Below are 23,794 nucleotides of genomic sequence, written 5' to 3'. Positions count from 1 at the left end.
AAATTCTTAGAAGCTGCCTTAACAATTTTTCTGCAGTAAAAGAGAAAAAGTGATAGTAATGGGTTAGCTGATCTTCATTTGGAAGCTAAAAATAAAAGTAGCTTTATTGCAGCTCTGATCTCTCATGTGTAAAATCTATCACCTACCATAAGAAGGCAGTTCATTGCAGCAGAAATCTGATTGATAATACTGGAACTTTAGATCAAGCAGCAGAACAGAGAACAACTGGTTCATAAAATGTACTCAGTGTCTTCAGGTTTTATATCAGGCTTCCTATAGAGAGCTTTGGTACCATTAAATGCACTATATACCACTGAGCTCTGAAGCACTGTTCTTGTGAAATTCAGCTTATAACTATAAACCATGATTGACAAGTCTATTACTGTTGGTTACAAACTACTGAAATATTGTGTTTTATGGTACACTCACTAAAATATTTTTCACAGTGGAGTCCAAATACATTTGCTTTTAGAGAAAAATAATTTTAAGATGTAATAATATTTTTTCATTTTTTAAATTTTTTAATTATGGAATGTGCTTGATGTTAGGTTTGGATCACTTTGATGTTCTGAAACATTAATGCACCCATTCTGTTACCAAGAGCTGTGGGTACAGTTGGCTAGTCTTCACAAAAAACAAAGTCATTGGAAACCAAACAGCAAAGGACAAAAATTAATTTGTTACTAAGTTTAATAAATAAATGCTATTCCTGCAAATTAATCTAAATATCATTATTATTACTATCTAATTCTCATTTAATCTGGAAAAAAAGTATTTAATTTTAAAATCTGATCATTTACTCAGCATCAGTTCTGAAAAGGTTTTCTCAGCCAACTGTACTTGAATGAGTACTTCCATGAATTTGAGTTTATGAGTAAAGAACTGGATCTTCAGAGCCTGCTGAGTGCATCAACGGATTCAGTACCCATATCTACTCTAGTCCTGTATCTCTCACACAGTCACAGACACATCACTGAACTCCAACAAGCCCTTTTGTGTACACAAACTTGAAGAATCAGTATATTTAAATTAATTTTTTAAACTTGTGTAGGTATCTCCACATTGATTTTTCTTCCCCTATAGGGATTTTTAAAATTGTGTCTTTAGCAGATTAAGCGCAACCACTAGAATAATTTTGAAATAATTTTAAATTAACATACTGTATTTACACAACTGTCAGTTAAGCTAGTGCAGTTCTGCATTCAGTACTTCAGAACACTTAACACTAAAAAACCCAGCAGCTCTGAACTGAAATCAGACCCATGCATTTTCATAAGTATAAAACAATTGCCTACTATTCAAAGTTGCTATTTAGGTCCTGTTTGCAAATTAGAGAACCTGGGATAAAAGTAAAAAACAATTCAGTCTCCACTCACTGCTACACTAGTGCAGCCTTACACCAGAGAAGCACCAAAGAAAAATGGTTTAACATAATGAAGAATTAGCTCTTTCACAATTTTCAACTGTCATATTTATATATCATCTATGATTTTCAGCTGTTTTTAAGTGTATGAAACTCAAGACTAGCTTTTCAACACCAGCTAGCAGAATCATTCTGTATGATGTGTTTTACTCTCTCTCACTGTATGAAGGTAAAAATTCCTGCATCATCTGTTCATTGGGTTGCATTTTCTATTGTAAAAGGCTTAGTATCTGATGAGAGAAGCATAAAATTGATTTAATTTTGGCAAGCTGTAGAACTAAAATCAGCATTATTTCTGCTTAATAAACTCATCTTTCACACATACCTCTGTTAGCTATTGCTTAAAAAGAAGAAACAGTAATAAGCACTGGAAACATAAAACTGGTTTATGGCTAATTTTTAAGGACTACAGAGAACACCTGAACACCAGGACAAGATTATGAGCAGAGCTTATTTGGAGAAATGAGCTCATTCTTTATGATAAATTTAAAATGAGATTTAAAGCTGGAAATAATAATACTACTTACGACTTTTGTGGCACTGACTTAGTTGCAACTTTCCCTGCTGGATCACTCCACTCTGCAAACAAAGGAAACACATTTTCAAATGTCAAAAGATTACTGTAGAATTAAAATGCACCCAAAGCTGTCAGCCCATCTAATTATACTTGGTTTCACAACATGCCACAATGCATAACATGTAATAAAAATGGAACTGATCTGCTTTAGCACCATAGAAATTAATTTTTTAGCCCTTGTTTTAATGACATTAAACAGACAAAAAAAAATATCCAACCCTGACTGTTAGGACTAGGATGATAAAGACCTACTTTGTACATTGTATCCTGAGGTCAGATGTTGGGAGTCCTACAAAGAAGAACACACAAAATGTCAGCATTAGTTAAATAAGATGAAGAAGGTAAGATATATCTTGGCTTGCTAGATTAAGGGCACTGGCGTTATACTAACAGGGAAGGAGATGGCACAGGGAAAGGATTGGTAAGGCAGCACCAATGGCATTAGTTTAAAAAAGCATTAACTGTGGAGACAAAGCACCACTGAGGGACCCTTCAGAGCTCAGGTATGTCCTCAGCTGCTGTAAATCTACACTCCCCCTTATGGAGACACTGCACGGGTTTACACCCACAGCAGCCCCATTTCTCAGGCTTGGCCATGGATATGTGTAGGAGCCATCCAGGATGTATAATTTAGAACACAGCATGAATGCAGTTATGCATTAAATTCAGTGCCATTGACTTTCTTTTGTTTGATCTCACCGCCTGGAAATACAGTAATCTTTTATTGGTAGTCACTTTTTATTTGGACTGTGACACACAGGATTTGATAAAGATGTGGGAAGCAGATCTTCACGTGATGGAAATTAGTCCAAATCCAATGAAATCAATGGAAGTACACCAACTTAAAACCAGAAAATAACATGGCTTGCAACACTGAGTATGCTAATGCAAAGATTCTTGTTGGCTCACAATAACTAAGCTGTTTCCTTAATGTCACAGTGTTTTCTGGCTTAGTTTTTCTCTAGGCTCTGTAGTACACAGTGATTGTCATCAGCTTTCCTTCCAAGCTGAGTTTGATCAGTTAAAACTAAGGAGTTATTTACAACCTCATCCTACAGCCAGGCACTACTTTGCTGGAAGTGTTAGTTCTGTAGGATGTTAAAGTCATTAAAGCCCTCACTGCACTTCCTCTTAGGGCATTATTAGTTCTTAATATTATATTGTGCTGTCAGTCAGTCCCTTGTGAAGTAAATAATGCCCTAAGAGTAAACATGGCACTTTAAATTTGAATGTCAAAGGAATAAATTGTTTTGATAAGTTCCACCTCTTTTATCACACCTTTTAAATATATGTTTCTCATGAGAATACCTTTAGTTTAATAGCTAAATTGAAAACTTCTAACAGCGCCCGTCTCTGGTTTATATGGCTGCACAACCTAGCCATATTATGTCCTAGATGTGTAATTTGGCCAGCCATAATTGATTTAAAGTGATGTTCTGAAGAGACACTTCTGTTCTATTTTTTAAAGTAAGACTAGCAAACATGGAAATATTTGTGTGCTTGCCTATTTCCTGCAATGCTAGCTCAAAAAAACTCTAATTTGTATTTTTTATTGAAGTGATATGGTCAAGAATTTTAGGATCAACATTTAATGTGCCCAGAAATTAACTTTGATGTGGATCTTAAAAGTTCAAAGCCAATTCAACAGAAACCAAAAAGCAAACCCAAAGTTTTAGCTTCTCTGAACCTATGCTTATACTTCTACCAGTGGAGATAGTGTCAGTCTGCAGGACTGAAACCAGTTTCTGTAGTGCTCATCAGAAACAGAACACTAAATTAAGAGATGGAATAAACTAAAAAAAACAAAAACCAGCTTCCAGCAGGTTAAAACTTCTATTCAAACAGTTCACTTTAAAGCATTCAAGTGACTTTTACTTAATTTACAATGAGAATTATGAGAATTATGTATGAGCCTACAAGAAAGATGGAGAGCAGCTATCTATAAGCACATATAGTGACAGGACAAGGGGAAATGGCTTCAGACTGAGAGTAGGTTTAAATTATATATTAGGAAAAAGTTCTGTACTGTGAGGGTGGTGAGGCACTAGAACAGATTGTCCAGAAAAGCTGTGGATGCCCCATCCCTGGAAATGTTCATGGCCAGGCTGGATGTGGCTCAGAGCAACCTGGTCTACTGCAAGGTGTCTCTGCCCAAGGCAGGGAACTAGATGAAAACAGATAATCTTTAAGGTCCCTTCCAACCCAGGCCATTCTCTGATTCAATGAGTTCTGATGTTTCACACTGCAGCAGGAAACTGCAGTGACAGTTTCTGTGCCAGGGCAGTAACAATCACACTCCAAATAAGACATTCTGGGCACTGCTTTTGGTTTTGTTTAAGAAGCCACAGATATTGCTAATTTCATTTTTTTCCAGCTAAGTATGGTGTCTGTATTTCAGATAGGGGAAATCAGCAAAAGCAAAATCACATTCCAGCTTCTAAACCAGGATATGATTGCTTGAACTATAATGTTAAGCAGTACCAGTTTAATAAGCTATTTTTCAAGATCCCACCTTTATAAAAAAAACTTTTATGTAGCTCCATGACAGAATGGTATAAATTTCCCACCCTGGGGAAGTTCTCTTCTTCCCCAAACATCATCAGCTCAGAGTTGTTCAGGTTCCAACATGAGATACCTCTGGCAGAACCTGTCCCAGGTAGAAGACTGATCTCTAGCAGTGCTACTGGAATCATAGCCAGAAGGCAATAATGTAATTTGGGCTAAGGGCATCTTCAAATCATACAATTTAACAATTCAGTGTGTGTTACATGAACTAGAAGCACTCTCTGGGCAAGTGCTGAGTGTGTGCCTTTAACAAGGCCAGTACTGAGGATCACATTGCCTGACTCTGTGCCTCCCTCTGTGGTGTGACACAGACACATTGCGCTCTTCACATGCAGTCATTTTCATTTTCAGTCACCATAACTTGACTATGCAGCCAAAACCTCGCCACACAATCAATCAGTAAGTGGGGAAAAAATGTCTATTTCAAACCTTTTCATTGCACAAATAATAATGGAAGAAAACAAACAAAATATATTTTACTTGACACAGAAAGACTCCTATAACAGAGATAAAAAGCTCACTTTGCTTCTACTGGGTGTTCTGCAGCTTTAAATAAGCAGTTCTACTAGTAGCAACAGTCTGATTGGGAATTTCCAACTAAAAATAGTATCAGAAATTTTTTTTAGGTGGGACCAATTTCCAAAATAAACTCTCCAGCAAAGAGCACTCCACACAACAGAATGCTAATCAGGTCACTGGTAATTGTACCTTGCTTGGGATAGAAAACTTGGTCTGCTCAGCCTTGCCGGGAGTGTGAATAGCAGTAAGAGGAGGAGGCCAGGAATGGGTCATCTCCTAGGAAGAAATAAAAAGTTTAGAAAATAAATTCCTGTACATAAAGAAGAAAGAGAGATAAAAATGGTCACATCTGCTCCACTGGGCCTGGAGATGCAATTGCTCAAGGAATCGACCCCACTACCTCACACCCTTAGGTCACAGATGAACGCCTTAACCCCACAGGCAGGACTTCCTCAGAATGAGAGTGAGGACAGGTTTTACTCTTGAAAATTGTGACCATCATGTCTTCATCAGAGTGCAACTGGCTCTACCTCTGTGGTCAGCCAGGCAAGCTGTATGAATAAAGCAGGGTTTTACCTGCAAAGTCCAGGCAGGAAGGGGGCCCTCCTGTACAGCACTGCGTGCAACCCTGTGAAGGAGTGCATTGTGGCAAGATGCACCCCTGTTCAAGACTGCAGAGAGGCAAAATAAAAAAGAGGCAGGTCTAGAAAAATCTGGAATGGGCTTGCAGCATGAATGCCTAGTGTAGCAGAGAGCAAGGACAGCACCACAGCATCTTCTTGTGACACTGTCCATCGGCTATTACTGTGGTAAGCAATATCACTGCCTCAGAGCACTATTAATTCCACTTTAAAATGAGGGACTGAGAATCAGGTGACTCACATAGATTCAAAAAGTCTGTACTTAACCAGGAAATCCAAGTGTCCAGTAAAACCTGCCAACCAGACCATTTAAGCAAAATCCATCCATTTTCTGTATCTGTGTGTTTATTCATCATTTGTACATTCAATTCCCAATATTCTTTAAAGAAAAATCTTGGGTGTCCATGGCTACCAAACACCAGCAGAAGAGCAGCATACACCCTCTCCTTCCCACTGCAGGGAACTGCTCCCCCAGCAAGCCCAACAGCACACTGGGGCTTGTGCTTGGAGCAGGGGGAAAATCACTAAAACCAAGAAACTGCACAAGTGCTGACTTAGGCAGAGCTTTTAAATGCCCTCCTAATTAGTGTGTTTTATAGGAGACACTGCTTCTTTCTTGCTTATCTTTGTTTTTATTTTAATAAATATCCAAAGAGGCAGTAAAAGTTGTCTCTGGCATTCTGTTGCATCTCTGTCCTGGTTGTTTTTCTTTGCCTAAAAGGCTCAGAAAGAATTCTTTATTGAGACAAGGGAGGCAAAGAGAAGAAGAACATACAATCTTGAAATTCTTATGTGCAATGGCCTGACTGCAGTAAACTGCACTTCCCAGCTGCTATTACACACTGGTCAAACCCAGGGCTAGTCACAATGAAGCTTATAGACAGGCCAGTTTCTGTAGGTAACATGACAACCACTCAAATGATCCACAAATAAAAACATAACATAACACAGTTGATTAAGAGGTGGGGTGCATTTTGGCTAAACACATGCCCTGGTTGACTACAGCTGATACTAATTACGGCTCACTGAAGACAAAGCCAGCCAGTTTCAGAACTATAGTTGTTCCTCCCAAATTATTTGTCATACAGAAGGTTAGGAGAGAGAAAGCAAAACTATACAGCATGGTTCTCAGGCACTGGGACAGGCAGACATATAAACTTCTTTGGGTAGATGGGTCAGGCTGCACTCCTGAAAGCAGAACTTCTGGGTTTCTGCTGTGGAGCCCAGGGTCCCTTCTCACTGCACAAAGCCCGAACAGTGGCAATGAGGAAGAAAGGAGCAATTGTTGAATGGCTCATCCCTCCCGCTGTGTGAGGCTGTGGCAGCTCAGTGCCATGACAGGAAGAGCACTATTAAATGGCACTGATTGTCTGACCTCTGGACGGGGAAGGCAGAAAAAGATTTCAGCATCCCGTGAACTCTTCTGTGGGATAATATAATCCAAATCCTGCATGCCTCGGCCAAAGCCTATGCCACAGAGGTTGCTTTGTGGCAAATCTCTTCATAGAAAATGATGAAATGGAGACTGTATCACATAATTAAAAGAGGGCCAGGCATTCTGACACAAGGCAGAAATGAAGACTATTCTAGAACTACAGTTATAGGCTTGACCTCAATCTCTTCCTGCCCACACAAAAAATGCTGTACAGAGTGCCTGGGATTCATGTGGAGGTGATATCAGCAAACACTTCAAAATATTTCCTGTCAAAACACATGTAGTATCCACTGCTTACCTACTTGGCAGGCTGAAGAGTAAGCAAACCTAGTCACCTCCCTATTAGGGGATACATGAACATAAAAGAGTGAGAAAAGGAGCCTGCTATTATTTGAGGAAATTCAATTACAAGGTAAGAAATCCTGCCTCCACGGAGGTTAGGACTATCCAATCTCTGTGTTTATAGTGAACTCATGAGCATCAGAATATCTTACAAAGGTACAACCTAGCTACATTGAAGCATTTCATTCAATTCTCACTGCAATGAAATTATTGGACAGAAAATTCCAGATAGGATCACACATGCATAACAGCACAAACATTTAAAGCTCAGCATATAAACCAACACCGTGTGTGGAAGTGATAAAGAACATAGTTAGCTAAAGAAACATACTACATCTACCTACAGACAGGTGCCAGAGCAATGTCGACCAAATAGCCTTGAACAGTGGTAGAGAAAGTTTTGAGTTTATTCATCTGAAAAATGTCGCTTTAAAGTGTCTGGGCAGCAACCCCACACCGACCACCACACAGCTGCATGTTCCAGTCATGCAGAGCTGAGCTACAGAAGGACATGAAAAAAATGGCACTGCACTGCTGTCAGTAAAGGGTCAAAATCCCAACCCTACACCCTGCAGGGATGTGACTGCTTAGCTTGTTCCTACTCCGTTCCTTAAGCACAGATAGGTTACTCTGGAGTATCAGAAGAAAATATGTAATTTGTTTAATAATCCACATGACTTCACCATTCTTTCTTGTGCCCCAGTTTCTTCTGGAGGTCCCTGATCTTTACGTACTTGCTAAGCTCTATTTTGTTTAGCTTGTGAAATCTGATATATCTACCTTCTAATATGTTAAGCCTATAAAGAACCACACAGACAGTGTGTGTTGTGAATGCATCCATTAAGATGTGTCTATAGCCACCTTAGTTTGAAAATACCTGAGAAAATAGGCAGGGAATTAAATTCATGCTTTTTTTTTCCAGGAAAAGTTAAAACACTTTAATCAATCCAAATTTGGAAATATTTAGAAATTCCTGGAAGTAAAAATAAGAAAAGCAAGCATATGAAACACTTTAAAGAGGAATTCAATGGAAACAAAGTAATCCCACAAAATTGAGTTAGGATTTATTTTCACATGGTTTGGACTTAATTCCAAAATCATGTTAACCGTTGGAGTGGGTAGATGATTGCTATAGAAGCATGCACTTTTTTACAGACCTGGAGATTGAATGAGAAAGTAAACCTGCACTTTTTCGTGGCTTAAAAGTCACTGTGGTCCTCTGATGTAGTAACATCAAGCATCCTTCTCTCTGAAAATTATTTAAACATTGTTTTAATTGTCACCATGTGTTTTATTTATTACAGCTAGACATGCTCGTCTTCAGCTAAATCTGTTTTTTTGGCTATAAAAGCCCTCAGGTAAGTAACTAAGAAGGACACATGCAGATGAGATCTAATGCATCACCCAAAACACAAACACCTCAAGCAAACCTTCTAAAGAAAGCAGAGGTACAAGGCCAAATAATGATTTGAATGGAAGGAGAGGACTGGGAAAGGATTTAAACTTACAAGTTTCTAAGGAAGAGGTCAGAGAGAGAGAATTGAGTACAGGGGATATGGGGCAGATGGTAAATAGCTTTACAAAACCAGTCCCTAAAATTAATAGCCGCCTTCAAGATTTATTTCCTGTCTCTGTATTTCATTTTTCCATCATTTCCTCCATGTTCAAAAGAAAGTGTACCGTGTTTTTAAGTACAGATAAAAGCTCAGAGCCTGGCTCTGAGACATCATTATGGAAAAAAGAAGCAGGATTGTGTACTCTGCATTCCTACTGAGGTAGCTTCCCTTCCTAGTGCGCTCTGAACTGCTTAGCCTGATCTAATTTGATGTCTCCCAAGACACGGGGCTCATGCTACTTCCCTTGGGAGAACTGAGGGGAGACATGAGGACAGCCTCTAATTACAGAAAGAGCTGTTCCTAAAGGAGAGAATAATCTGTTCTCCAGTTTTATGGAGGATATGAACTTCAACTACAGCCAGAAAAATTCCAGTTAGACATAAGAAAAAGCTCTTTAATGTTAAGGATCCTGTAGCACTGAAACAGATTGCTCAGAGGGCTACAAGGACTCCATCTGTGGAAGAACATGCCTAAGAACAGATAAGCACACATCAGTCAAGCATAGCTCAGGCAGAATTGATTCCTACACTGGGACAGGGATGTATAGTAGATTATGAGATTTCTAAAACCCTTCCCAGACCTTTTTCTTGTTCTGTAGTTTTGATAGATTACCACTGGTTTGGCCAAGCCCTACCCTTACTGTTCTCTTGTGGATACCTCCACAAAAAGGCAGGAAAAGAAAGCACCAATCCCATTTTTTTCCTCCTGTGGCCACAAAGGCAGTCTCAAGACTGAAACTTTGTCATACCATTTAGAGGGCAGCCAGTGGAGCAGGAGAAGGACCACCCCACACAAATCACTAGCAATAAACTCAATTTGAGGCCACTGCTGCTAAGAGACCTTATCAGTGATATTTTCTGTCAAATGGCCCTCTCAGTACTTTAAATATTAGCTAAGTTCGTTGCTTTAAACTTCCCCAAATTTTTGGAGACACATCATGTTGAAGTTGCATCCAGAAAAATTTAGTATGTGAAGAATAGATGTTCTAAGGTTATTACAAACTTGATGCTCCAGCTGGTGCTGAGCAACCTACTGCCTTGATGGAATAAGGATAGGAATAAAGATGGCCAAGTGATTTACCATTTATTAAAGACTCTGTTAATGATTTATTAATGTTTTATCAACCATTTATCAATGCAACCTTAGTAAAAAGCCTGTCTTGTTTCACAGCATCTTTCTGGTTTCTGCATTTATACAAACCTGCCCAAACTTGCTTTGCTAGGAAGCCAGTAATGCATGAGGGGCAGCCACACTTTCTGTGTGATGCATACTGAATCAAAAACCATCTCAGCCTGTTTCATCTTTGAGGGAAAAGCTAAATGAAGATATCAATATATACTTATACATGGAAATGACAAGCAAATGACACTAAAGCCTAAAGGAAAACAAAAACAATAAACCTATGGGTTGTTTTTATTCATATTCCTTATGAAGGAATGGATAATTTACACAAGCAGTTGTAAATATCCTGACCAGTAATCTGGTCTGCTTTATACTGGGTCAAGGGCTTCCTTAGGAAGGGATTTGGATACATTGTTGTATTGACATGGATGTGATAAATTAATTAATATACATTTGATTATGATGTTTCAGCATTTTAAAAAATCTTATCCTCAAAGGGATACCACACCTTTTTCCCTGTAAGAGGAAAAAAAAGAAATTAAAATATTTCAGAGATGGCTTCCAAAGAAAGCTATTTTTCCTCCTATGAATGTTAAAGCCATAAACCTTTTACTCGTCCTATTGTTTTAGCAAATTTATTATGAGTAGCTAGTGCCCAGCATATATATTTTGAGGAACAATGTGGTGGCATCTAAAATAATGTCTTTGTCATACTAGAATTTATCTTGTTACTGTCCCAAAAACTGCTTGAAAGACAAATGAAAACACAGTGCATATATGCCTGAATTAATTACTGGAAAACTAGAGCTGATGTACAAAAAACAACAATTTTTCTGACCACAGCCTAAACCACAGTATTCACCTGTGGGTTCTATCAATGATGACTAATAAGTTCCCTCTGCCAGCTGGGGAATGGGATGCATTCCATGTCATCCAATGGTTAATTAATATTTCTTTCCCTTTCAACAAGAAGGGGACAGACAAAAATTATATTCCATGAAAATTAATATAGAAATTGCTTTAGAAGCCAATTGTGGTTGGCTATAAATTTTACAGCATGTTTTCTTTTCCTACTTTGTTAGCATTTGGAAATCCACAAAGAAATATGGATATTTTCTTTTTCTGTTGAGTTTCTCAGTACTCTATGACTCCTGCATAACTCTTCAATATATTTTCCTTATACTGTAGCTTTTATAACTAATAACACTCATTCTTTGCTTAGAGCATTTACAAGACAATAAAAAAAGGAAGTAATTATTGATGCACTTACTGCTCTAATCAATCTTGTGTATGTGAAGAAAGACAATGCTTCGTTACAGTGAGAAGGTAGCTCAAGAGGCTGTTTCATGGCGAGAGTAATGAAGCCACACCACCTGAACCCACCACTGGATTCAATTTCACAAGTCTGCTACAGCCCTAAGGAAACCATAGCCTATGTAAAAAAAAGTGTGTGCACCCTGTCAAAGGATTCAGCTCCCTGCTGGGCCTGGTCCCAGATGGTCCACACTGTGTATACAGGAGCTCACTCCTGAGGTTCCTCTGCAAAACAGGTTGAATATTTTTCTCCAAGGTGGATCAGGATAATTTTCTTCAGGGTTGTATCGGTTTTGGAAGACAGGTGTCTGCTAGGGAGGGCAGGAGCCTCCCTTGGAATGAAACTGTGGACCCCTTCACTCCGAATTACTGTAATTTTGAAATCAAGGGGCTCTCAGGCAGAGATGTGGGGACAGGAATAACAGTTCTTTGCTAGTATGTATAACCAGGCAAACAAACAACAGTAACTACAGCATTAACAACAAAACAGAAACAGGGATCCCGTGACAGCTTTCTCAGCTGAGATGGGAAGGGATGGAGGAGAGGCTTTGCTTCACAAACCCCTCGGGCTGTCAGTCCCGGTGCTCCTGCAGGGCTCTGAGGAACACTCAGCTGGAACAGCAGGGATGAGCAGAGATCCTGGGCCGGTGGCTGAGGTGGATCAGCAGCTCCATGGCAGTGGTTGGCACTGCCACACGTCCCGGCAGGACAGGGGGTGCGAGGCCACCAACAAAGAGGGAAGAAGGAGAAGAAGCAGCAGCTCCGTCTGGGTGATGGTGAATTCCCTTCTCTCCACAGCTACAGCTCCCAGCAAAGTGTCCTTCTCTGAAGCTGAAGAAACCAGCAAGCTGCCCCCGCCCTCCCTTTCTTCCTGTCCCCCCTTCCCCCTGGGCCCAGCCGAACTCTTCGTGTTTCTCAAGCACCCACCAAGTACCAGCAGTCAGGTTTTCCCTGCAACTAATGGGTAAAAATTCCACAGGTGAGCCAGAACTAAAAGGACACCCCTAACCCCCTACAAGGGTCCACTTCAGGAAGACTGTGTGATCAAAAACTGGCCTGAATGTATTATACTGCCTAGGACAATCAATCCTTCAGTTCAGTACCAAGCAAGCTTCGTACCCTTCAGCACATTCTCATGTGTTCTTAGCATTTTTAGCAGCATGCAGGACAATCCCCTATGGGCCCACTATAGAAGCACCATTATGATGAGCTAAACAGAACCAGAGATCTGCAGCAGCTCCTAAGCCCTACTCCTGCTAGGCTTAGGCTCCCAGTACAAGTAAAGTGCATCTAGTACATGGGGAGTTCACAGAATGTAACTGGCAAAAAAAAGTCATACAATGTAAAAAATGAAGGAGAACCTTTTAGCAAGCACACTGGACAGCCTTCTTGACAAGTTTTATGTGATGAGAGAATTAGGAGTTCAGTAGAAAATGGGGATGTTGGAACCCATGAAGTCAAAGGTAGAGACACCCACCATGTATGACAGCCTCTCTGAACCACCATATCTTTGCCTTCCACCAGCTTCCAGCCAAAGCCCAGGAGATGTGCAGGAGCCAGTGCTGTCTTTGTGACGAGTCATGAGCTTCCAAATGGTCCAAAGATAGGCAGGTACTGACCAGGAATAATGATACTGACTGGAGTGGTAACCCTGCTTCCCAGTCAGGACAGGCAGGAGGAATCTTGTCAGCTGCAGCAATGTGGGGTTTGTTAAGGACAGCCATACAGACATAACAGTTTTATGCAAGGAGAGAATGATCAAAGTTTTGCCAGGGACATATGAGATACTGGGCCACAGGAGGTATTTCTATTTCCATGTAACTATTCATCTGCACAGACCTACTGTCGGGTCAGGAACATCAACTGCCAGAATGGGTCAGACTCGAGGTCCTGCTCCTCTGGGATGCTACAGACAGTGTCTGGTGCTGTGTCTTTCACAGAACACTTCAGGAACACCATGGCAATCATGGGGGAAAAAATCATGATCCTCCATACTTAAAAATTCTCAGCTGTGCTGAGACCTTTTCTGTTTAGTATAGCATCCAGAACTGGATATTGGGTTCACACCAGCTAACACCAATTTTATAGTCTTATAAGTCAATGATACGCCAATAAATACTCAGGTACTTGCAGTTACATGCATCAAACCCAGTTCCAGAAAGCAAGACATCCTTCAGCTGTCACTCCTGGTAACTAAAGTAATAGTTTTGCTGCCCAATACACAGAAACAGAGCCCTGCTGTGGACAGTATGGCCAAATGCAGTACCTCCTGTTCTTGTCAGCTTCTCATCCCCACTGAGATGCACAGCCATATCCCATTGATTTTATTTATTCAAAATAATACTTGTTGGTAACTGTCCCCAGGGATGGCACATTTTATTGTCACAAGGGCCCCACAAGGTAGGAAGTATGCATTGAACTGTTAAATACAATATAACATCCTGGCACTACAACAGTATAGTATAAACAAAGACACAATAAGTCATAAAAAGCTAATACTTTCAAAAGTTACTAATGCCAACATATAATTTCATCTCTGCAATTTAAAAAATGTTGGCAAAAAAAACCATTCTCCAAGCAAATAGCAACTGTGTTTTGAAACTATTCACTGCTGGCACTTGTTTAAGGGAATCTGGTAATTTGTTCCATCCATCCTCAGCTTCACAAGCAAGAAAGCATGCCTTGAATTGTCTGTTTTCTTCTCTGAAACTTAGGGTTCACACCAAGAGGAGAGCAGAACTATAATTTATAGTTACAAAACAAAACTACTCCTACCCTGAGGCACTCTACTCTGCACATTTATACAATACATTACATCACCTCCTTTACGTTGCCAGATGTAATCAATTCATGTGGTTTTTTTCATACAAGTACAACAGGGAGTTATATAGTCACCGGACAAGATGTTATCAATGAAATTTATTATAAAATGCATTAAATTTCTAAAGCAACTTATGGCAGCATAGTGAAAAAATAAAATCTCCAAATTCAGTATCAGGCAAAATTGACTGCAAAATAAACTACAAAACCTCTTGTTCTGTAAGCTTAGCACAGAAACTGTGTAAGTTTTATATTGTGCAGTAATTGTTAGACCCATGTAACCAGCTTATAACTAACATCTTGACAATATGATGAAACTGAGTCCAAAAATCATCAGGAATTTGAAAACATTAACATGTGCCAGAAAATACCGGTTTTGGCCTTAAAATAGGATCATTAATTATCTGAAAGAGCATATAGAGGAAATTAAGAAACCAGGTTAGGCAACTTACTTGAATTTAATTCTTTTGTTTAAGCCATGATTTGCTTTCATTAATATTTGGACTCTGAGTTGTTACTCATCAAATACAAAGAAATGAAGCTACCACACACTGCTGTACAATACACAATGAAATCCTTTACAAAAGCTGTTTCTTTGCCTTCCAAACCAAGACTCTGCCAGATCTCTTATTCTGCTTACCACACAAGCAGTATTGCAGCAGGGTTTTCCTGCATAGGTGCGCCAGGGTAGCATTAGTTTTTAATGTTGTTCTTACACAGCCTCATCACCTCCACTTGTAATGCTGTTAAACCAGCAGTCTGAGGCTGAAGCAAAGACACAGTGAACACCTGGAAGAGCTGAAACCTACCCTTAAAAAGCTGTCTCCTTTCACCAGTCCTTTTCCTTGTCTATGTGATGCTCTCCCTGCTATGTGTCTCAGTTGAGAACTTGCCTCTCCCTTCATCCATCAAGAATTCACCTTCCCTAACCCTATCCGTGGTTATCTGCCCAGTGCCTACTTCAGAAACTATGAAGGCTCTGTGGGACACAAACTGTCTCATTTTTTGTCTCATGCAATGCCTAAAGCAGTGGTAAAACTTGTGAATATGGGCTGAAAATTTGGAACAGAGATTGTGGGCTGAAAAATCAAATGGATGTGTCCAAAATGTATAAATAACACAGACATGGCTTGATCAGTATTCAGCAAGCCCTGGATGTACAAAGAAACTCCAAACTTAAGCCTGATCATTAGTTCCTCTAATTTTGTCACCTTGGTTTCTTTTGTAAAGTTAAAAAGCCTAGCATGTTTGCCTAACAATATACAATGGGTCCTCATCTGTAACACAGAGCTAGAGCCCTTGCTGCCTCTCGTGCTCAACCCTTTAATTCTATTCTCTTTACAGAAAGACCTAACCAGCCACCTGAAACCTGTCCATGCAACCTGGCATTTATTATAGTACTTTTAGCCTTTAGAAAAGAACAAACATTTCAGTCTGAATTTCCTTCTCCTCACTTACGCCTTGAAGTGGGTCTGTTCCTGCATTTGTGTGTCCTGAAAATCATGCCAACACTCCCCTTTGATCCACTCCTGCTAAGCTAACAGGTTTAGAAAAAATGGATGTATGTTATAGAAGATGTTTTGATACAACATATACTTTTTTGGCATGTCAGCCTTATCCAAATAAGCTGGCTTAAACAGTAAAGAAACCCAAAGCCAAAACATGCTGAGGTCTTTTTTGATCTTCTTTAAGGTATGGAGGCTTCAGAGTATTTCTGGTAGACAAATTCCCACTATTGCATACATTTGATTCCTCATTTCCCAGCATGTTCTTTCTTATAAAGCTAGTTGGAGTCTGGTAATATTAAATACTCAGGACTGCGACTAAGACATATGACAGCAAACCTAGTGTCTAAAGGCAGCATGTTCTGACTGCACCACATTGATAGAGCCTCCTGTATCTGCCTTTTTTAAAAACTTCTGACAAAAAAACTACAATGAAACAAACTAACTCCTAAAAACTGGGCTGAAAAAGGGCAAAGTCTGTAACCCTCCCGTCTCAAAGCACTACACTACTTCTTTTCCCACAGGAAAATCAATGAATAGGGCACAAAAGCCACACTACTAAAATGCTGTACATCCAGTGCTCCACCATTTAAACACTGGATCTCTACGTTACTATGTAACAATGACATGTATTGTCTTTTTTGCTTCTAGATGGCCCAAAAGGAATAGCAAACTGTTCACTAGTAATAGTTTATCAGGGATCATATGAGCAATTTGGAACATACTTGGAGTAAGCCCATAAAAGACCACCCAGCAGACCCATAGCTGCTGAGTTATCTCCAAGCAGTGGGAGCACGTCACAGCTCCAACTGGTATCAAACACTGACAACTACCAGTTACCAAGCAAAGACAAACTGGAGTAAACATGCCAAAGGATGTTTTGTTTTGTTTTTAAAATACAAAGTGCAGTGTATTATTATGTTCCAGAAACTACCAAAAGCAGTTGTTGATCTGTTTGCTGGAGAGATATAAAGGCTGGATGCAATAACATGGCATTCTTTTTGATGGGTAACTTATAAGTGAAAGATGCTAGAAAATGACAATACTGCTGCAAAGTAGACAGAATGATACATTTAGTCAAATTCCCAGTCTAAGGCGTTTCAAAGAACACAAGCAGTTAGTGCAACATTCCTTAGGGTTCCTGTATCCTTTCAAACATGATGGCTTTCTTGTAGTTTACACTTATCACATTAAGAAAAATGGTAATGAGGAGATTGTGCCAACCTCTTTTAAAAGAAACAATGACTCAGTTGCCAAGGAAAAGAAGGAGTGATCACTATTTTCAAGGAAAGAAGCCTCCAGTGAACACCTCGCAGCTGAAGCTATGTTCTTTGTTTTTGTCTGAACTCAGGAATGACAAGGGGCTGCTCTTCAAAAAAATTTTGAGCACCAGTTTTGATTTGATTGGTATAACATTACTTTTTCAGATAAACTGGCAGTTCAAACATCTTGTTGAAAAGATTAGGGACTCAAGAGTTTAGAAATTATAAAATACTGGAAAAAGTGGGAAGAGATTAATTGGCTTGATCTTAAAAAAGAAAAAAAAAAAAAAAGTCACTACTGGGAATGTGCCTACAAACCAAACATGAAGTGTTTTTATCCTGAGGCTCAGAAGAATATTTTTAAAGGTTACTGTACCTTGGTACAATATTTTCTTTAGTAGGATATACTCATGGCAAAGAAATTAATGCACTACAAAGCCCAAAGGGGCTTTTAACACTCAATGCTTGTGCAATAAATGCCATCAGAAGATCTCAAACACAAAATATCAGTACCTGCCATTTTCCAGCTTGGCTCCAGAGCTGAAATTTGGTCCACACTTTAAACCACTCAATCAACTCACAGCAAATACAATGAGTACAACTCTTCCCATTTTTCTTTTCTGTTAACCACCCATGACATTCCCCTATGCCCTGTGAATTCATGTTGCTCCTGTTTCACCCTGTAAAGTACTAGTAAGTATTTCCACCTACCCCAACAATACACATTGAACAGAAATGTTCTGTTTTGGAACAGAGAAAACATTTAAAACAAGAGCTGAAAATTGTTGATAACAGGTTTCTAAGGACAGCCACACCAGAGCCCTGCCCTCAGGAGCTCTGGAAGGCTATACAGTAACACTTGGAGCAGGTAGAATACATAGGGTATGCAGAATGTTGAAAAAATAAATCTGGGCACTTGGGTCAGACCTTCAGATTCTTGTTTGGAGACAGCTTTTCTCTCCTGCGTCTGAACAATGGTCAACAAACACCTCAAGGCCTAATAAAATCATCTTCATTCTAATGCTAGAACCTGACATTTTCTTCAGCTGACTTCTGCAAGGCTGGGTGCCTGTATGACTGCTTTTAAATCAAAAAGAAATGTGAGAAATTCCTTGAGAAGAAAAACAAAAAGGAAAATACAAAAACTATTCTGGTCAGATTTTTCAGCTATCCAACGAAATTGTTACACCACTGACAAGTCAATGTGGCAGGATCTACTGGCTAATTAAACAAATATGACAATTTTACTGTGATAATTTGAAAATACTCAAAAGTGCCACCTATCCATAGTTTGCATTCTTCTCAAATGTATATTAAAACCCATGTCGTGTAACAGGAAATTGAAAGGAACTTACATATTCAATAAAAACACAATTGTAAGTGTAATTTGAAATGTACAGCTAAAATAGACTGGAAGTTCATAAGGTTTCTCAGAACATTAAATTCAATGACACACTTTCTTTAAAGAAATGTTAGAAATTCAGATAAGCCACTTTATGTAGCATAATTTTAAATATCTGATAGAGCCTTGATTTTGCCCAATCATCATACCAATAATTCCAGCTGAGGACATCAATGCATTTTGCTAACAACTAATTTAACTTTCAACAACTGCAGTGTGGGTGAGGTTCTGGTTCACCATTTCACAGAAGGAGACACAGCGGAGCAAAGGGGCATCTCAAAGTTATTTGGGAAGATTAAAGATAGGATTTATAGGATAAAGGCTTTATCTGAGTCTACATATTCAAGCATTTATTGAGAGGGTATTCAAAGACATGAGAAAATGAACCATACCAGTCTTTCACTGGCAGATTCAAAGTGGTGTATTCTGAAGACTCTGACAGCTGGAACAATCTCTACAGGTGAAAAGGAAGACACCTTCAGAAAGAGCTCTGCTGACTATGCTGCATGACAAACCAATGGCACACAGCAAAGACATGAATTCTCCTCCCCAAAAGGCAGCTTCCAGAACTATTCTCACTGTAGAATGTGGAACAACTTAAACTTAAGACAGATGATGACCACAAGACTGCCTGACCATGTCAGGCTGCTTCCACAAACCTCATGGGGGCTGGCAAATCTGACTATGTGTCACCACATGACTCTTCCCAAGGAAAAGTCCACCTGCAAGGGGTCTCTCAGGAAGAAATAAAATAATTTTTGGTCCATACATCAGTTGGCATCTGTATTCTTGCCTTAAGAAGAAATTAGGACTGGCTTCAGTTAAACTCAGACTGCAGTGCATTATGAAAATGGCAACAAGCATTCCTGGTATCTGATGTAACAGAACACTTCCACCCATCTCCTCCAAGCCAAACAATGAGATTCAAAGCTGAAACTTCAGGTTGCTTCAGGTTTCCTCCAGGTGTCAACTTTGTTCTGTTCTCTTTACTTTTCTTGAAGGAGCTCAAAGCACTGAAGCATCAAAAGCTGCAACATGCAAGTATAGATAATGCATAAGGGCTGAAACTGAGCATACCTCAAGTACCTGGCATCTTTTTGATCCATAACTTTAATTTCTCTAGTGCTTTCCTTACATATGTTTCTTTTAACCATCAACTATTTTTTGACTGTCATGGTCAGAAACTTCAGAGAATTTAAAAAATGTAAGCTCTTGAAACTGTTTCTGAAGGTTTGTTTAGTTACATCTCTTGGACCAGTCTTCCCTTGGACACTGCAAGTGTCCTAGCCTTTTCCTAGTCTTCTTCCCTTGACTAATTGTGATTAGGCTAACTTATTCTACATGGAACCCATGAGCCTCCTCAGCAGTGCTGACTTATGGGGAAGCTTTCTACCAGGATTTAAACCATGCAACACTTGCCCTCGGAGCTACAAAAATGGAGCTTTTCCCATTTGTGCAAGAAAGAGTCACAAAAGTTGTTATAGACATTTCAAACCAGAATTTTTTCTAAAGCATACATTCATTTCAGAAAGCCTAACACAATTTTAATATGTTTTCAATGTCTTCATTCTGTGCTGAAAGCAATTTGTTATGTATAGTACACATTATTAATCTATTTAAATGAAAGGTAACACTGCTAGCAGTTTAAACATTCAGTGCCCATTATTTAACAGGTTTCACTTTGACACGACAAGATGAAATAACAAAAATGATTAATCTGAGACCAGAGAAATATTCTACTGTGTGTATCTCAAAATAGGACTAGATTTTTTTGCTTAATGCCCTGTCAGTAAGCTATGTAAGTGGAGTATGGGAGTTTCAGATGACTTTTCTGTTTGGCCACACTGCAGACTGTCAGTTTGGAATCAGCAGCAGGACAGACACACAACAGGCTCTGGCATTCTTAATCATGTTTTTATACAACATAAACTCATGCAGCCCACAAGGGCCTTAGAAGAGGATACCTGGTATAGCTGGAGCTAAACACTGTAACACTACAGTAGTGTTTAAAATTTTCCATCCAGTTTAGCACTTGGGGCCTTTTTCTTTTCATGGGAGCATACAAAAGGTCAGAGTTGATCTGACATGCCAGATTCCATGGGTCTGTTTTCTTTCACACTTTCACTCCAAGATAAGGGAGTTACTCTTTATATACAAGGATAAAAACGATGGGAATTCAGGTCCCATGGGTCTCCAAATTGGCAGTAGGAATTTCAGTTTTATGACATTCTCCACTCAACTACAAGACTCCACCAAATTGTTTTCCCACATTTTTTTTTGTCTCTTTCACTTATTTCTGGAACTGCAAAACTTAGTGGTATTTGAAAAAGTAGTATATTAAATAACCAGTGTTTTTAGGTTCCGTAGAAAGTGCATCTGATCTTCCACAAGAGCTGCAAAACTTACTTTGTTTTCCTTTAAGAGAATAACTTTGCTTCAATTACTTTCTTGTTTGAACTGGCTTTAAAACAATTACTTTGTATAATCTCATAAGAAGTAATTATTTTTATCATAACAGAGTACTTAATCAGAGGGAGGATGCTGAGCATGTAACATAGCAATACATAGTAGATTTTTTCTGAGCTGACTTTCAATGAGGGAGAGAAACTAAAAATGGTTGTTTTGGTGCAAAAGGGATGCTGAAGAGCTTGGAAAACAAACTTCACTCCTTCACTGGCAATCATTCACTTATCATTTATCATGAGAGTACTTTGTTTCTCTTCAGGAGCAGCAATACATGTCCAAACTCTTGTGATGTCAGATCACTTTACGGCAATTTTTGTAGCAATGGTAAATCTGGCAATGATGGCAGAATTATATCATACTACTGAAATCAGCAATATTTCAATTTGGCAGTACCAAAGTATGTGTTAAAATATTACGGTAAAGGAGATAAGAAAACAATATTGAATACTGAGTTTTAAATAGGTGCATAGCAATCTCTCTATCTTTTCCTGATTACTTTTTGTAATCTTTTTTATTGTTACAGTGTAGACAGGCTGCAATAGACCCACAGAATGATAAGATTTTACATTTCAAATTTCTTTGCTAAATAATTTATTTAATACTGCTATGAAAATAAAACTTTTATTTGATAAATGTGCCTGCAAGCTGAAATCAGACCTTGCTTGTCTGTCCTGACAAAGGTCTAATCTTTTGCTGCATTACATCTTGAAGAGGCATTTATCCCTGTAACTGGCAGGTGCAGAACACCAGCTTTCGAATACAGGAAACTCTGCACACCCACACACATTTGTCAGATCAGACAGTCAACCTTTCCTCCCTGTCACCTCCCCAGCAGCACGCAGTCTGCCTTGCCTTCAGCTGGCAGCACAAAGCAGATTTATACTACAGACCTACAGATACAAGTGCATCACTCCCCTCACATGCAACCTATGCCATGCCAGCTGTGCAACAGGGACCCACAAAACAACCGCCTCAGCCAAACACTTGGCATTGACTCGCCAGCTTCCCACTCTGCCAGCCTGAAGTTAGCTTTGAGCTTTAGACATGATGCACCCTCAATGCAGGCAGCTTTGGGATAGTGCTCCTGAGATGCTTTTCTCATGGGTGCCACCATAATGTTGTCACTGTAAGGGTAAACGGCCAAAAATTTGGGTAATCCTGTTCTGCCACTGCCAGGTGCAGCACACAGGGGCCAAGGGTGTGCTCTAAGCTGGGAAGACCTAAGACTGCCTTTTCCAGTTTCCAAAGAGCCTTCTGCACTCCAAGCTTACACCAGGCTGTCCTCAAATGACTCCAACTGTTGATCTCACCCTTCCTGTGTGTATACTGGACAGTGCACAAAATGTGGGAAAAGGCTTCCTTTGACCTTCCTGGAATTGCACGTGGCAATAATGTTTGTGGTGATACTGAGAGCAGAATTGAGCTGATTACCTATCAAACTAGGAAGGAGCTGTTCTCAAGGAAATATTCAGCATTTCCATCTTCTGGAGTGAGACCTAGAGTGTCATCAGAGCAAAGAACTGGTCTCTGGTATTTTGTATACTTAAAGTAATGCAGAGGTAACTCCTTTTTATTTTATAAAAGCATCAGCAACGTCAGTGGAGCTGCTGCCAATTTATACCAGTGTGGGAGGAAGAAAAATCCAATGAACTCAAATGAGATCAGAGGTCAGTGGAATTACCCCTTGATTTATATTATGTGAGAGCAGAAACTGGTTCTGCCTCCATTGAGAAAATGCTGATAAAAAGCTTGAAAATGCAATGGCTTAGAAATTGCTAAGAAATTAATTGTTTTTATCCATCCAAATCTTCATGTACATAAGCAAAGTCTGAAGGAAAAAAACCAACTCTCAAAGCAGGCTATTACCCGTTCCTTGCATGCTTTCAAAGGCTGCATGCCAGAGCAGGGACAAAGGCCACAGCGCCACATTTACATGTGGGTTAACTTTTCAATCAATTTTTTCATTTCAATAGAAATAATAAATCACCTTATCCAGGAGAAAGAAGCAGCTTGACACAAAACATATGGTGCTGGGCTATTTTTATAGCACACCTAAGACACATAGGGATTCATTTATTTACTCAGCTATTTAAAAGTGGCTACTCTTACTCATTCTCTGGACAGCTAAATGCCAGGTTGCTATGTTACTGTTACTTGACATCATCGCCTCCCCAACGTGTTGCCACATTTGACAGGTTCACATGATTTACTAGGCCAGTCAGCTTGTTATTCACTTGTCCAATGATGTCTGGATAATCATTTTAAATTCACATCATGTCCTCCCCAGCAAGCCCCCAAATTCCACATGAAAATATTTAAACTACCCGTCAGCTACTAAGTGCATTTGTAACCACACTGGATGGCATACCTGTATTTTTCAAATTACAATTATTATAATTAGGTTTAGCATCATTCTTCAATGTTGTTTGTATTTTAGAAGAGAAAACAATTACTGAGGGGCAAATAATGGGCTATATCTGTTACAGTCTAATTTTGTTATGTGAACAGCTCACTGCAGCTGTGGGTGAGACATATTAAATCCGTCAGTGCTTTCAATTGACATGAGGAAGGTAATCCTACACATAATTTGCAGAGTCAAGGGCATTTTCACCTGCTGATCAATTTACATATTCTCCCATGTCATTAGACAGGAGGTAGTCATCAGAAGACGACCATACAAATTACAGACTTTTCTCATTTAACTCCAGTCATTTTTACACTTATTACAATCTGAACTATATTTGGGATCTGTTGTGCTTCCATACTAGAAAGCTTCTAATTAGTA

At 39.3% G+C, this 23,794-nt stretch overlaps 1 protein-coding gene across 1 annotated transcript in view; it reads right to left on the bottom strand.

Annotated features, from left to right (window-relative positions):
* AFF2 (ALF transcription elongation factor 2) overlaps positions 1 to 23,794 on the bottom strand; it is a 338,660-nt gene that overhangs the window by 126,244 nt on the left and 188,622 nt on the right. Inside the window, exons 5-7 of the mRNA XM_058848030.1 lie at positions 5,274 to 5,360; positions 2,253 to 2,289; positions 1,951 to 2,002 (exon numbers count right to left, since the gene is read on the bottom strand). Coding sequence (XP_058704013.1) covers positions 1,951 to 2,002; positions 2,253 to 2,289; positions 5,274 to 5,360 — 176 coding nt within the window. The remainder of the gene's footprint in view (positions 1 to 1,950; positions 2,003 to 2,252; positions 2,290 to 5,273; positions 5,361 to 23,794) is intronic.

The sequence above is a fragment of the Poecile atricapillus genome, chromosome 12, assembly GCF_030490865.1.
Source record: "Poecile atricapillus isolate bPoeAtr1 chromosome 12, bPoeAtr1.hap1, whole genome shotgun sequence".
In the NCBI taxonomy this organism is placed as follows: domain Eukaryota; kingdom Metazoa; phylum Chordata; class Aves; order Passeriformes; family Paridae; genus Poecile; species Poecile atricapillus.
Note: the sequence above shows the minus strand (reverse complement) of the source record. Positions and strands in the feature narration are given on the sequence as shown.